The sequence below is a fragment of the Phycodurus eques genome, chromosome 3, assembly GCF_024500275.1.
Source record: "Phycodurus eques isolate BA_2022a chromosome 3, UOR_Pequ_1.1, whole genome shotgun sequence".
Classification (NCBI taxonomy): domain Eukaryota; kingdom Metazoa; phylum Chordata; class Actinopteri; order Syngnathiformes; family Syngnathidae; genus Phycodurus; species Phycodurus eques.
This window is the reverse complement of record NC_084527.1, coordinates 14358257-14371871: the sequence shown is the minus strand read 5'-3', so window position 1 is coordinate 14371871 and position 13615 is coordinate 14358257. Positions and strand designations below refer to the sequence as shown.

Genomic DNA, 13615 nt, shown 5'->3' with positions numbered 1-13615 from the left:
CATACTGTACACTACTGCTCTCAGTCTGGTCAGTCTACCAGCCAGAGGTTGTAAATATGTACATGATATTTCGATTTTTTTTTATTGTGTTTGTGTGCTGTTACTGTCCACTGGATTTTCCCTAAATAATAAAGACTCCTTCTATTCTATTGTGTGTGTGTGTATATATATATATATATATATATATATATATATATATATATATGTGTATATATATATATATATACATATATATGTATATATATATGTATATATATATGTATATGTATATATATATATATATATATGTATATGTATATATATATATATATATATATATATATATATATATGTATATATATATATATATATATATATATATATATATATATATACATATATACATACATATATATACATATATATACATATACGCACACACCTGATCATCCATGATATTAAAAATGAATAAATAGATGAATGAATGAGTAAAAACTGAAAACAAAATCTCTCTGATCAATATTAGCACACAAATTAAAAAAAAATAATAATAATTGGACTGTATACTGTTTCAAAAATGCCTTTCACCGAAAGGCTGTCTGTGGCAGTTAAGGCAGGCAAATGTGCCTGGCAGACATAATTTAGGGTTCTCTGGTAAAATTTCACCCAATCCGAAGGCTTCACAACCAGGAAGTGAAGTAAAGCAAAGGTTGCCGAAGTTGGTTTATAGTTTGTTAGCACACTGAAATACTCTTCCTTTCCATCAACCTGCCAGGTAAGGCTCCGTGAAACTCTTCATTCTTTCATTCGCCCATTCGATAAGACAGACAGTTTGTTTATTCAGTGTTAGTAGCCAATATGTATGTATCCTCGAGACTTTCAAACTTTCATAACTTAATTATTTTTCCTATTTTCTAAATGCTGATACAAATGTGCAAAACGGAGAAACAGACAACATATAAATATGATGTTGAATATTTCAAATTAATTATTTAAGTAATTACAGTTACTATGTGAAACATTACCAGTACGTGTGTGTGTGTGTGTGTGTGTGTGTGTGCGTGTGCGCGTGCGTGTGCGTGTGCGTGTGTGCGTGTGCGTGTGCGTGTGCGTGTGCGCGCGTGCGTGTGCGTGCGTGTGCGTGTGTACACACATTTTGTATAGTTGATAAAATTAATGAATCGGAGCATGGGCGCCGCTTGGTTTTTATGAGTTTAGTTCTGATGTTGGAGCATCCAGGATTTAGTTATTTTTTTTCCTCCTCCTGAAGATGCTAAGTATTGTTAAAGAGTTTATCTTGACCGGGAGCATATTCCATAGTTTAGAACCTTTCACAGATAAAGCTGTTTGGGCGAAACATGTTTTAGGATATGGCACTTTATAGTCTCCAGATGAGGCTGCTCTGGTTGACCTGCTACAGTTTTGTAGTTTACTGATCCGGCTGCTCAAAGATTCTGGAGCTAAACCCTGAGCACCTTTAAAAATAGTTTGAGAATGCTAAAATGTATAAAATTTCTGAATGATAAAAAGTTGTGCTTCGATAAAATGAAAACATGAATTGGAGGTTGCATTTTATTTTTTTTCATAATATGCTGGTTATAAGAGCTGCTAAACAATGACAATAAAGTCTATTGTATTGTATATTTCACCTCGGCCTTAGCGGATTGGACGTCTGCTTCACAGTTGGGAGGTTCTGGGTTCAAATATCTGCCTTTTTGTGTAGAGTCTGCATTTTCCTCCCTGTGCTTTTTTTTTTTTTGTCTTTCTCCTAGATGCTGGCTTTCTCCCAGACTGCAAAATACATATCAATTGAAGACTGAATTGTCCATAAGTGTAAATGTGAGTGTGAATGGAGTTTGTCTATTTGTGCCCTGTGATTGGCAACCAGTCCAGTGTGTACTCCACCTCTCGGCCAAATTCAGCTCACATAAGCTCCGTTCAACCAAGACTCAAATGAGGATAGGCGCCACAGAAAATTGATGGATAGATAAATTCATCATCATTGTGTGTTGCAGGAACTGTTACTTGACCTGAGAGCCCCACTGATCTGTTTGGGTCTGCAAACATGCCACTGTTTCGAGCCTCTGCTGACCATGTGGTGAAGGACCGGCCCAAGTGGAGGAAGATTCGGTGCAGTAGGGTGTTGGAGGAGGACGACTCTGTGCCTTCGCTGATGCAGCTTTGTCTGCTGAGCTTGGCTGACAATATGAAGAAGGTGTGGGTGAAGGATTATGCTGACAACTACATGGATAACTATTCTTTCAGACACATCATGGGGCCTTTCAATATGCTTTGTGAGTCACAGGCATGATAACATGGTTTACATCTGCACCACACTCAGCTCAGCTAATCCAACAAGCTTCTTGTTTTTTTCCCACTCTCTTATAGCGGGTGAGTTGGTGGAGGAGCTGACAAGTCTGCTGTGCTCTAGAAAGCAGCTTTCCCGTGCTGCCCTCCATCTCCTGTTAGTGCCCCAGCTGAGAGGTCTATCTCTGGAAAGGTTCCCTGGTTTGGTCACCCCCGCCCTGTGTGCCATCATTGCAGCACGCTGCCAGGTCAGACAAACTTATTGGGAACACTGGAGGGCAAGTTACTCATGTAGTACTAGTTACTGACATTGCAAAAGAGTTAAAAGTTAGAATATCACTGTATTTTAAGTTTGATGTGGTACTAAACGTTTGTATTACTTCTGAGTTACTTAAAAATAGTACAACCTGACATTTAATTTGAATACATCAATTCCCTTTAAAAGACAACAATGACAAAAACAAATTACGTAGTGAATGATGGTCTACAGAAAAGGAGAGCTTATTATTTTTTTCCACAATTTAAAACACTTTCCAGCTGTCTGAATAAAAAGGCATTGTCATTCTAAGGCCAAAATACACAAAAGATAAAGAATTACAGCACATTTAATATCCAGTTGTCATACTCTGGTTCAAATCACATCGGTTTAAGGGATGATTCTGTCTCATGCAGAGTATGGCTTTCGTTACCATGACAACAGGGGAGGAGCTAGGGGGTTGCGACAATGTGAGTGGCTACTAAGTGTTGCCAACTTACAGACTTTTCCGACTCCTCTTGTGAAGTAATTTGTAGAGCTGCAACTATCCATCCATCCATTTTCTGAGCCGCTTCTCCTCACTAGGGTCGCGGGCGTGCTGGAGCCTATCCCAGCTATCATCGGGCAGGAGGCGGGGTACACCCTGAACTGGTTGCCAGCCAATCGCAGGGCACATACAAACAAACAACATTCGCACTCACATTCACACCTACGGGAAATTTAGAGTCCCCAATTAATGCATGTTTTTGGGATGTGGGAGGAAACCGGAGTGCCCGGAGAAAACCCACGCAGCCACGGGGAGAACATGCAAACTCCACACAGGCGGGACTGGGGATTGGACCCGGGTCCTCAGAACTGTGAGGCTGATGCGCTAACCAGTCGTCCGCCGAGCTGCAACTAATTATTTTATTTTTCTGATTAATTGGTGAATTGGATGAAAAAAAACTTTTTTATCTCTTTATTAAAAAACAGGACATTATTTCAAATTGACACTGCAGAATATGCACAAACATAAACTGATTATGATTCAGTTACTGGACTGAGCTGTAACATATCAGAAAATAGGAAAAAATGTTGATGAAAGCAAATGTTTCTAAATGTCTTATTTTGATAGAGCACAAAGATAATCAGTCTGCTTTATTTTCCGTACCGCTTATCCTCATTAGGGTCGCGGGCGTGCTGGAACCTATCCCAGCTGACTCTGGGTGTGAGGCGGGGTTCACCCTGAACTGGTCGTCGGCCAATCGCAGGGCACATATAGACAAACAACCATTCACATTTACCCCTACGGGCAGTTTAATGTCTTCAATTAAACTACCATGCATGTTTCTGGGATGTGGGAAACCGACGTAAGCACGGGGACAACATGCAAATTCCACACAAGCGAGGCCGGATTTGAACCCGGGTCCTCAGAACTGTGAGGTGGATGTGCTAGCCAGTCGTCCACCGTGCCGCACTAAACAATTAATCGATTTTCAGAATCAAATCATTACTGATTAATTTGATAATTGATTAGTTGTGGATTAATCATTGCAGCTCACGAGATGAGCAACAAATCTTTTGCGGTGTTTAAGGCTTCTTTCTACTCACGTGCACGGCGACCGCGTTATTTGAGGTGTTATTGGAGACTTGTGGAGACTCTGAGAGTTCTTTCACGTCCAGGTAGCAAATGAATAGTGCTTGCCCGAATCTACTACTGGCTAATTCAACCATGTACACATTTTCAGAAATAGGCAGATAATAGAAGATTCACGTGGTTGTTTAATTTCACACTTGATGGGTAGGCATGCACTCCAGAGACCTATCTTTCTATATACAACACCAATTCCAATGAAGTTGGGATGTTGTGTTAAACATAAATAAAAACAGAATACAATGATTTGCAAATCACGTTCAACCTATATTTAACTGAATACACTACAAAGACAAGATATTTAATGTTCAAACTGATACTTGCAGCCATAAAATTCCAAGTTAATGATTATTTGCTAAAAGCAATATAGTTTATGAGTTTGAACATTAAATAGCTTGTCTTTGAAGTGCATTTAATTAAATATAGGTTGAACATGATTTGGAAATAATTGTATTATGTTTTTATTTATATTTAACACAACGTCCCAACTTCATTGGAATTGGGGTTGTACAAGCAAACAAAAGGCCAATGCACCCTTTAAATTAAAATTCTAATTAATAAAGAAAAAAGAAAACTTGGTCTTTTAACCGGTCTTATCAATGCCTATTCAACTTGGGGGGGGGAGAAATAAATAAATAAATAAATGACATTGTATGATCAGTAGTCATGCTATAATGATTGACAAGTGAGACTGTCCAGTGATTGCCTAGGCAGCATCTGAAAAGCTGCCCAATCACAGGACAGTCAGGCCACACTCTCAGGTACAGAAAACTCTACGGGGAGTTTCCAGAATCATATTGAGCATCACTGCTTATAAGTGACAAGAGTAAACTACAACTGTCAACATGCAGTGGATATGACAAGTCTACAAACCCCTGTTCAAATGCTAGGTTTTGAGACCAAGATGTATCATTTTAGTTTTTCCACCATTAATGTCACCTACAACCTGTGCAGCTCAATTGATTTCAAGTGCAGAAGCGAAAATGAACAACTGAAAAAAGTGGTTTCACAAATGTGCACGTTCTCTTATAACTAGGAAGTGGTTGTGTTTAGAATCATGATTTGGGGCGGTTTTTCTTCAACTGAAACTGGGGCCTGGGACAAGGTGGCGGGACCTACGAACAGTTTGAAACAGCATTCAGTGTTAGGAAAAATAATCAGACAGTAAAAAAAACAAAAACAACTCAAAAGTAGGGTGTACACAATCAGGATTTTCAGGGCCGATCAGCGAGTTAAAAAAAAACGATCACCGATCCGATCACAAGATGGAGCAATGTGTCCATTTACATGACTTGTTCATTTATTGTATATACTTGTGTACTGTATACAGAGTACTGTATCCATCCATCCATTTTCTGTACCGCTTATCCTCACAAAGGTTGCGGGCGTGCTGGAGCCCATCCCAGCTCTCAAATTTATTCTCTTGCATTCTAGACAAAAGTTAAAACATCAATGACCTCTAGGGGGCATTCAAGGATTGGCCACTGGCATAAGTTTAGGTCAGTTCAACATTACAACATGACATAAATAATGGGTGCTAATTTACTGTAATTAAATTACTTTATTGCAATGAAATTACTTTAATAAATACTGTTAATGACATGCTTACTCTAACTTTCTCACTGTCGTGGCTAGCAAGCATTTAGATAACGTTCCCCACAACGTACTTCAGTTGTGCACAGACTGCAAATAACTTGCATGTTGTTTGTCTGAGATTCGTTTTTTAACCGACAAAATTGAAACAAACTTTTTGGGCCGTCAGATAGTTAAAGTACTGACACAAGACACGTGTCAAGGCTAAAAATAAACTAGCTTTTGGATTCATACGCAACAGTGATGTGGAGTTAAATGTATTGTGCGGAGCCGATCGATGACATGACATCAATGACATCAAAGTCGATCATTTGAGAGAGTGCATGTTTTTTTTTTTTTTTTTAATGTTGACAGCAATGGCGCGGGAGCGAAAAGGGAAGGCAGAGATCTTTGACAGACGCTCAAGAAATTCGAATGACCTGATTTCAGGCCTCTCGGCAGAAAAGCGTCTGGAACTCAGGAATGTGTGGACAATTTTAGATCTTATTTCACATGTTTACTGAGGCACCATAGAGACAATATTCTATCCCAAATACTAGAAAAAGTTGGTTTGGCAAAATACTGCATCTCCCCATTTAAACAACCACAGCTGCAAAAAAAAGTGCTATATATTATATAAAAACCAACAGTCGATTAATAGCAACATTAACATTTACTATAACATCTGAATTTGATTTGGGGTTGATCAGAGGCACTTTTAATGGTGGCAGGTGTGTGCTCACTCCCATTTAACATAAGTTTGAATGTGATTGGTTAATTTTGAACACAGCCACATGCCATTTAAAAGAAGGTGTTCACAGTTGTGCAACCACATTATTTCAGTTGTTTTACTTCCACTCAAAAAAAAAAAAAAAGAACTCAACTGAGTCCTACAGGTTTTATGTCACATTAATAGTGGAAAATGTTTTGAAATTATTTATTATGGTCTCATTTTTTCCATATGTAAAAAGCCGGCATTTGAACAGGGTGTATGGACTTTTTACATCCACTGCATGTGCTCTAACACAAACTACAGTGTGTATCTTTGAAAAAGATGTTGGTAAACAGGTGACATTTCCGATACCTGGCATGCACATATAGTTCCTCTTCTGGGGAATAGTTCTGACCTTCGTACAACCACTTCTCTCCCAGCAGAGGACAAAGTATTAATTCTTGATTTTTTTTTTTTGTGTGCATTGATTTCTTTTCATACATCCTGTAGGGCCTGCACAACCTCAACCTATCCGGAGCCCAGCAACTGCCTTCCAAGGCTCTGTCAGACACACTGCGCTGTCTCCCTACGTTGCGTTCACTTTCCCTGTCGGGTACTTCTTGCGATGGCGGCATCATCCGGACCGTCGTCTTTTGCTGCCCTTTGCTGCGCCATTTGGATGTATCCGGATGTCACTTTCTCCCCCCCGCAGCACTCCTTCCCCTCGGAGCTCTCTTTCCTTCATCTAAATGTTCACCTTCCGGCTCCTCCTCTTCCACATCCGTGGCTCCGCTGGCTCTGTGTAGTTTGCTGGCTCTTGATATCGGATTTGGGGAACAGGAGGGAGACCTTGCGGCAGTGGTGGCCTACCTCCTCCTTTCTATGCCCCACCTGGAGAGGCTGGCCGTGGAGGGACTCTCACAGGCTTGCCGGCTGATCCAGCGCAGATACTTTACACAGGTGGATTTATTCGCATTTAGAGAAGGGCTACCTAGGTTGGAGGAGGTGTGGAGGGAGAGGAGGCGCTTGCAGCACACCGATTCATGGAAGACGAGGAGGGTAGAAGCTCAAGATGGTTATGAGAGTGAGAGTGAGGATGATGAGAAAGATTGCTCTCAGAATGTAACAAATGAGAAAAGCGGTGATGACCACATTACACTGCGCTTAAGAGATGTTAAAGATTTAACATGTGAGTCTCTGGACAGTTTTGGCTGTTTATGCCCAAACATCACGTCCATATCTGTGAATGCTGAAGACGAAGAGGATATTGGAGGAAGAAGTCTGCCGACTCTTTTAGCCACAGGGCTGCAGTCGTGGTCAGGTCAGCTGAGGAGCCTCTCTGTGCACCACCAAGGCCCTCTCCTGGATCTCCTTCCTGCCTTGCAAGTGTCAGGTTCCTCCCTCGTGTCGCTCACTTTGGAAGGAGTGAGAACAAACCCTCACGCTCCTCTACCGGAGCTCATCCGGGCCTGTCCCAAACTCAAAGTCTTGCTCATCAGTGCAGAGCCTCCCGCCTCATTGCTGGATCAAGAGCCGGATGAGCGCGAGCTTCCAAGTCTGCCGAACCTTTGCTCTCTGACACTCAAGTAAGACTACAAGTGAATGAATGAACTCTAGGCTCAAACTGTTGCCATCGTAAAACCTTTAACTTTCCCGGAAATCTTTTAAATACATTCTACTTAGTAATACATTCTTAACTGTCATAAAAATGTGAAGAGAAGATAATTCTGTAAAATTAAACTATAATAAAGTAAAACTACAGTGGTTATAAAATGTTCAAATGCCAGGTTTTTTTTATGTAAAAAGTGACACCAAGCTAAATCATTTCCAAACTTTTATTTTTCCATCCATTTTCCGTACCGCTTTATCCTCACAAGGGTCACGGGCGTGCTGGAGCCTATCCCAGCTATATTCGGGGAAGAGGCGGTAAAGATAATGGATGGATGGGATGTGTTTGGAAGATTCTGTTATTAACATCGTACACACAATTATGGTGGGAAAAGTTTTGAAATGGAATGTATTAGTGTCGTTTTATTTAAAGCGGAAAAACATCAAGACAGGGCTGTGGAGACTTTTTATATCCACTGTTATAGAGAGCAAACAGGAGGGTGTTTGCAGAGCAGTACTGTCACCCAGTGGAGTTTTTCTGGAATTAATGCCTGTTTTATAAACATACAGTTTAATATACAGTGCAGTGAAAAGGTATTGGCCCTCTTCTCAAATTTATGTTCTTGCATAGTTTCTCCACTTTAATATTAAACGTTATCAAACAAATGTAAATATCAGACAAATACAACCCAAGTGAACTTAAAATCCTGTTTTTAAATGGTGATTTAATTTATTAAGAAACAAAAAATATTCAAAGTTACCTGGTCCTATGTGAAAAAGTAATTACCCCCCTTGTTAAATCATGAATTAATTTTGGCTAACTCCAATTTTTGGTTGATTTTCATTGATCACACCCAAGTCTGGTTACCTCCAGACCTGTTCAATCAAGAAATCCCTTAAAACAAAATCTGTCCCGACAAAATCAAGTCGGACAAAAGATCTAAAAAAGCTGCAACAAAATGATACCATCCAAAGAAATTTCAGAACAGTCGAGCAATAAAGTAATTACCATGTATCAGTCTGGAAAAGCCATTTCTAAAGCTTTAGAATTCCAGTGTACCATAGGGAGAGCCATTGTCCTCACATGGAGAAAACATGGAACAGTGGTAAATTTCCAGGAGTGGCCGGCCTACAAAATTACCCCAAGAGAACAGCACTGACTCATCCAGGAGGCGGGCTCAGGACAACCTCTAAAGAACTGCAGGGCTCACTTGCCTCAGTTAAGATCAGTGTTCATGACACATCAATAAGGAAGAGACTGGGCAAAAATGCCATCCGTGGCAGATTTCCAAGGTGAAAACCACTGCTAACAAACAAAAATAAAGAAAAAAACAAAGGCTCATCTTACTTTTGGAAAAAAAAAAAAAAACATCTGAATGATTCTCAATACTTTTTGGACAATAAACAACGAAATTAAAGTTGAGCTTTTTGGAAGGTGTGTGTCTTGTAACATCTGGCGTAAATGTAGCACAGCATTTCAGAGAAAGAACATCATACCAACAGTCAAACATGATGGTGGTAGTGTGATGGTCTGGGGCTGCTTTGATTCTTCAGGACCTGGAAGACTTGCTGTGATTGATGGAACCATTAATTCTGCTCTTTAACAGAAAATCCGGAAGGAGAATGTTCAGCCATCAATTTGTATCCGGTAGTTGGAGCCGCTCTAGTACGACAACAGATAGTCAATTGACAGAGAACACTTTTGTGACATAAAGACATTCACAAAAAAAAAAAGTCACTGAGCAAGAAAGGGTTGCTAGTTGTCTGATAATGCTGGTACTTTTTTTTGGGGGGGGGGGGGGGGGGGGGAATTGTACAAAAGATGCAGAGTCCTCTAGCACTTAGAGCAGTTCGAATGACTAATATTGCAATAGTCCGGTGCAATGACCACTGTGCAAAGGGCGCCTAGACTTCAAGGAGTGTATGCAGTTTAAAGTGATGAGTAGTGCGATAATCTGGGACAATGTTCAGAATCAGAATCATCTTTATTTGCCAATTATGTCCTGAAGGGCACTTGGGTTCTGCAGCAGGACAATGATCCAAAATACACCAGGAAGTCAACTTCTGAATGGCTTGAAAAACAAAATGAAGGTTTTGAAGTGGCCTAGTCAAAGTACAGACTTGAATCCAATTGAAATGTATTGGCAAAAAAAAAATGCCATTCATTCACGAAAGCCCTCAATTTTTGCTGAATTCAAACAATTCTGCAACGAAGAGTGGGCCAAAATATCTCCACAGAGATGAGAAAGACTCTTTATCACTTATGGAAAACTTGATTGATTTCAGTTGTTGCTGCTGAGGATGCCCCAACCAGTTATTAGGTTTAGATGCCCATTACTTTTTCACACAGGGCCAGGTAACTGAATATTTGTTTTCCTTAATAAATGAAATAACTATTTAAAAACAGCATTTTAAGTTCACTTGGGTTATATTTGTCTGATATTTACGCACATTTGTTTGATAATCTTATAGTGGGGAAACTATGCAAAAATATAAGAATTTGAGAAGGGGGCGACTACTTTTTCATGGTACTGTACCTATTACGTTTTGTCTGGCAGGCCTCTTCAAAGGTTGAGAAGTTTGACCTTATTTTAGTTTTATTTTACAATGGTTTAGTTCTCTTTAACCCGCATCATGGAAAGAATTGTATTCTTATTTTGAGGTTTCACTGCATGAGAAATCAAGTGTTTAATCAAGGTGTAAAGCCAAAAAAAGGATGCTGTTGAGTGGAATTCACTGTGTTGTGAACAGATGAGTTTTAGTTTATTCCAAAACAAAGCTGCGCATATTAGACGCCAACCATATTTGATCGATGTCATGTTATTATTCCCCTTTTAGTAAATCAATTTATTTGTATAGCACGTCTCACAGAGAGGACTTACAAATTGCTTCACATGGTTAAAATATACAATCACAAACATGCAGTTAATGAAAGAAAAAAAACTGTAGTGTAATTTCTGCCTAAACGTGTTTTTAACTGCTTTTTAAAAACGGCCACTGAAGAGGCAGCTCTTGGTTCAAATGGAAGTAAACTACACAATCTGTGGGCAATGGACTGCAAGAATCTCTCACCTTTAGTTTAATTTTGTTAGTCTTTTGTGTAGGACAGTTAGTAAAAGCCACCACTGTGGCCTTACAGGTATGGGTTACAGTACTAATGTGTTCATCGATGTGTTTTGTCTGCAGTTTCTCATATGAGCACAAACAAATGCGGCCTCTCATGTACTGGATGTCACTAATGAAGGTGATTCGTTGCCTCCTGAGTGGTTCCCCTTTACTCCAGAGGCTCTCCTTGGTCTCTTTACCATGCCCACTGAACAACGTTCTGCAACGTGTACTGTGCTACGGCGACCGACACCACCGTTTTGGAGCTTCCGATCCCTCTCTTCCCAAAGCACTTGAAAGGGTACAACACCTTGACCTCCAAAGAACAGATGTGAAGATGACTACTGTGAAAAACATAATACAGCGGAGCAAGAGACTGAAGTGTGTAGATTTGAGTTGCTGTTGGCAAATCAGTCACCAAGAATGGGCAGACTGCAAAAGGTTAAGTACAGTGAGAGTTGTCTGGGTGTAGTGAGGATACATGCATCCTTCAATGTAGTTGAAGTGACTATGTCACTGATGGTGTAGTGGTACACTCGCCTGAATTTGGTTTGGGCAGCGTGGGTTCAGTTCCTACTCAGTGATGGTAAACAAACATGTGGCCATAGTTCAAAACATTGATCTGATTGATCAAAACCAATGTGCTTTTTAGATTCAGCACATAAAAATTGTCCTGAATCAGCTAAAAAAAAAATCTTAGACAATAATTTTTTTTATTTTCCTATTATGGATTGAGTGTTGAATTAAAATTACCATACCGGATTTCTGTAATGCAAATACTGAAAATTAACTCGTATACAAGTAAGTTTTTTTTCCTTTTTTTTTTTTTTTTTTTTTTATATAAATATGAAGTGAGTATATGTGGCGGCTGTGGTTCAGTAGGTAGAGCAGGTCGTCCAGTGACCGAAGGGTACTGGTTCAAATCTCAGCTACGACTATACGCATGTTGAAGTGTCCTTGGGCAAGACACTAAACCCTAATTTGCTCTCAGTGGGCATGGCAGCAGTTGCCCATTGGTGTGGGTGAATGTGAGGCTTTGTAAAGCGCTTTGGGCACGGTGATGGTGTACATAAAGCGCTATATAAGTCCAGTTCATTTACCATATGTAAATGTGCTTGAATTTGATACATATTGTTGAAAAGCCACCCATCCATTTCCTACAGCGCTTAACATGAGCGTCTCTAGCCTATCTTTGGGGTACTCAAGATAGCACCCCTAAAATTCAGGAGATTATAATGTGTACAACCACACAGTACTTATATGAAATGATGTATTTTAACAACAAAAATACAGCCCCCCCCCCTTCTTAAACCAGGAATATTTCTTAACTTCTATCCCTCAATAGCAACACACTCATCATTTGCATTTCTCACTTTTGCTGCATTTGATCTTACTGTTTATTTTGTTAGGTAGGAGTTAGCTGACTTTTTTTCTAGCTTGGAAACGTTTCAGGTAGTCAGCTACAGCAACACTGTCCTCTGTTTGAATTGTTGTGTTGTGTGCATGATAGTATTGCCAACGTACTATTGACTCCATTAACGTTTATAACTCCTATTAGTACACAGAGAGATGGAGGAGCAGGTAGAATTTTATATACAGTACAGTAGTAGTCTTGAAAGTCAGTTTCTGTTACTGTGTTTTACATGTGCATTTCTTTTCCTAATAAAACTCCAAGGTCCATTTCTGTTTTGTTTTTCTATTCTCTACAGGGGGCTGGTTTACTCCAGAAAAAGTGGATAAAGTGAAATTAAGAAATTAGTAGTGTTACAATATGATAGTTTTAAAAATCCAATCCATTCCTCTTTTGCTGTGGCTCAACATTTAAATAACCTCTACCAGATGTGGTGGTTTATTCACAGGCTTTCCCCCAAAAAATAATGCTTCTCTTTCATAAATGTGGGAATGAAATTGAAAATAAATAAATAAATAAAGGAAAAAACTGATATTTATCTTGCAATAGTTTCAGCTCCCCTACATCTCTAGTGGTTAATCGTTGTTAGGGTTGCAGGTAAACTGCATGACATCTATCTCAGCTGACTTTGGGCCACCCTGGACCATTCACACTCATGAACCTAACATGAATGTAGGAGGAAACTGGAGTACCTGGAGAAAACCTCATAGTACTGTGAGAACGTGCAACATCAGAACAAAGCAGAGGTGGTAACTTTTTTTTTTTAACATTACTAAATTAAGTCCTGAATAAAAACTTTTACATGAGGTCACTAACAATAAGCTAGTGCAATAAATAGTTCTACTACATTCCATTCAAGGCTGTCATAATCAAATATTTTTTCGAATATTCCATCGATTAATCTAGTCATCGGATATAAATGTATTTTGCATTAAAGCTTATTGCAATGTCATTTTTTTCAATTACTGTTTATGAACCAATTATTAGAATTAACAAATAACAATTCAGAAATATCACACAAGAGGGAGTGAT

The 13615-nt window shown here is 39.4% G+C and overlaps 1 protein-coding gene across 2 annotated transcripts; it reads left to right on the top strand.

The window, feature by feature from the left end:
* The first annotated feature begins 671 nt into the window (after positions 1-671).
* si:ch211-214j8.12 (uncharacterized protein LOC100000539 homolog) lies at positions 672-12845 on the top strand. 2 transcript variants are annotated; one of them, XM_061673475.1, is made up of 6 exons: positions 673-754; positions 1752-1818; positions 1995-2273; positions 2368-2534; positions 6970-8045; positions 11254-12845. In XM_061673475.1, the coding sequence occupies exons 3-6, from the start codon at positions 2045-2047 to the stop codon at positions 11642-11644; spliced, it is 1863 nt and encodes a 620-aa protein (XP_061529459.1). In that variant the 5' UTR covers positions 673-754; positions 1752-1818; positions 1995-2044; the 3' UTR covers positions 11645-12845. The 2 variants fall into 2 exon arrangements, with proteins under 2 accessions (XP_061529460.1, XP_061529459.1); XM_061673476.1 differs by lacking the exon at positions 1752-1818 and having other exon boundaries at positions 672-754.
* Positions 12846-13615: the final 770 nt, after the last annotated feature.

Bases quoted from the DNA above. Each gene is read 5' to 3' on its own strand.
- si:ch211-214j8.12 (XM_061673476.1), top strand. From the start codon at position 2,045: ATGCCACTGTTTCGAGCCTCTGCTGACCATGTGGTGAAGGACCGGCCC. The intron at 2,535-6,969 runs GTCAGACAAACT...TACATCCTGTAG, and splicing joins TCATTGCAGCACGCTGCCAG to GGCCTGCACAACCTCAACCT. The intron at 8,046-11,253 runs GTAAGACTACAA...TTTTGTCTGCAG, and splicing joins CTTTGCTCTCTGACACTCAA to TTTCTCATATGAGCACAAAC.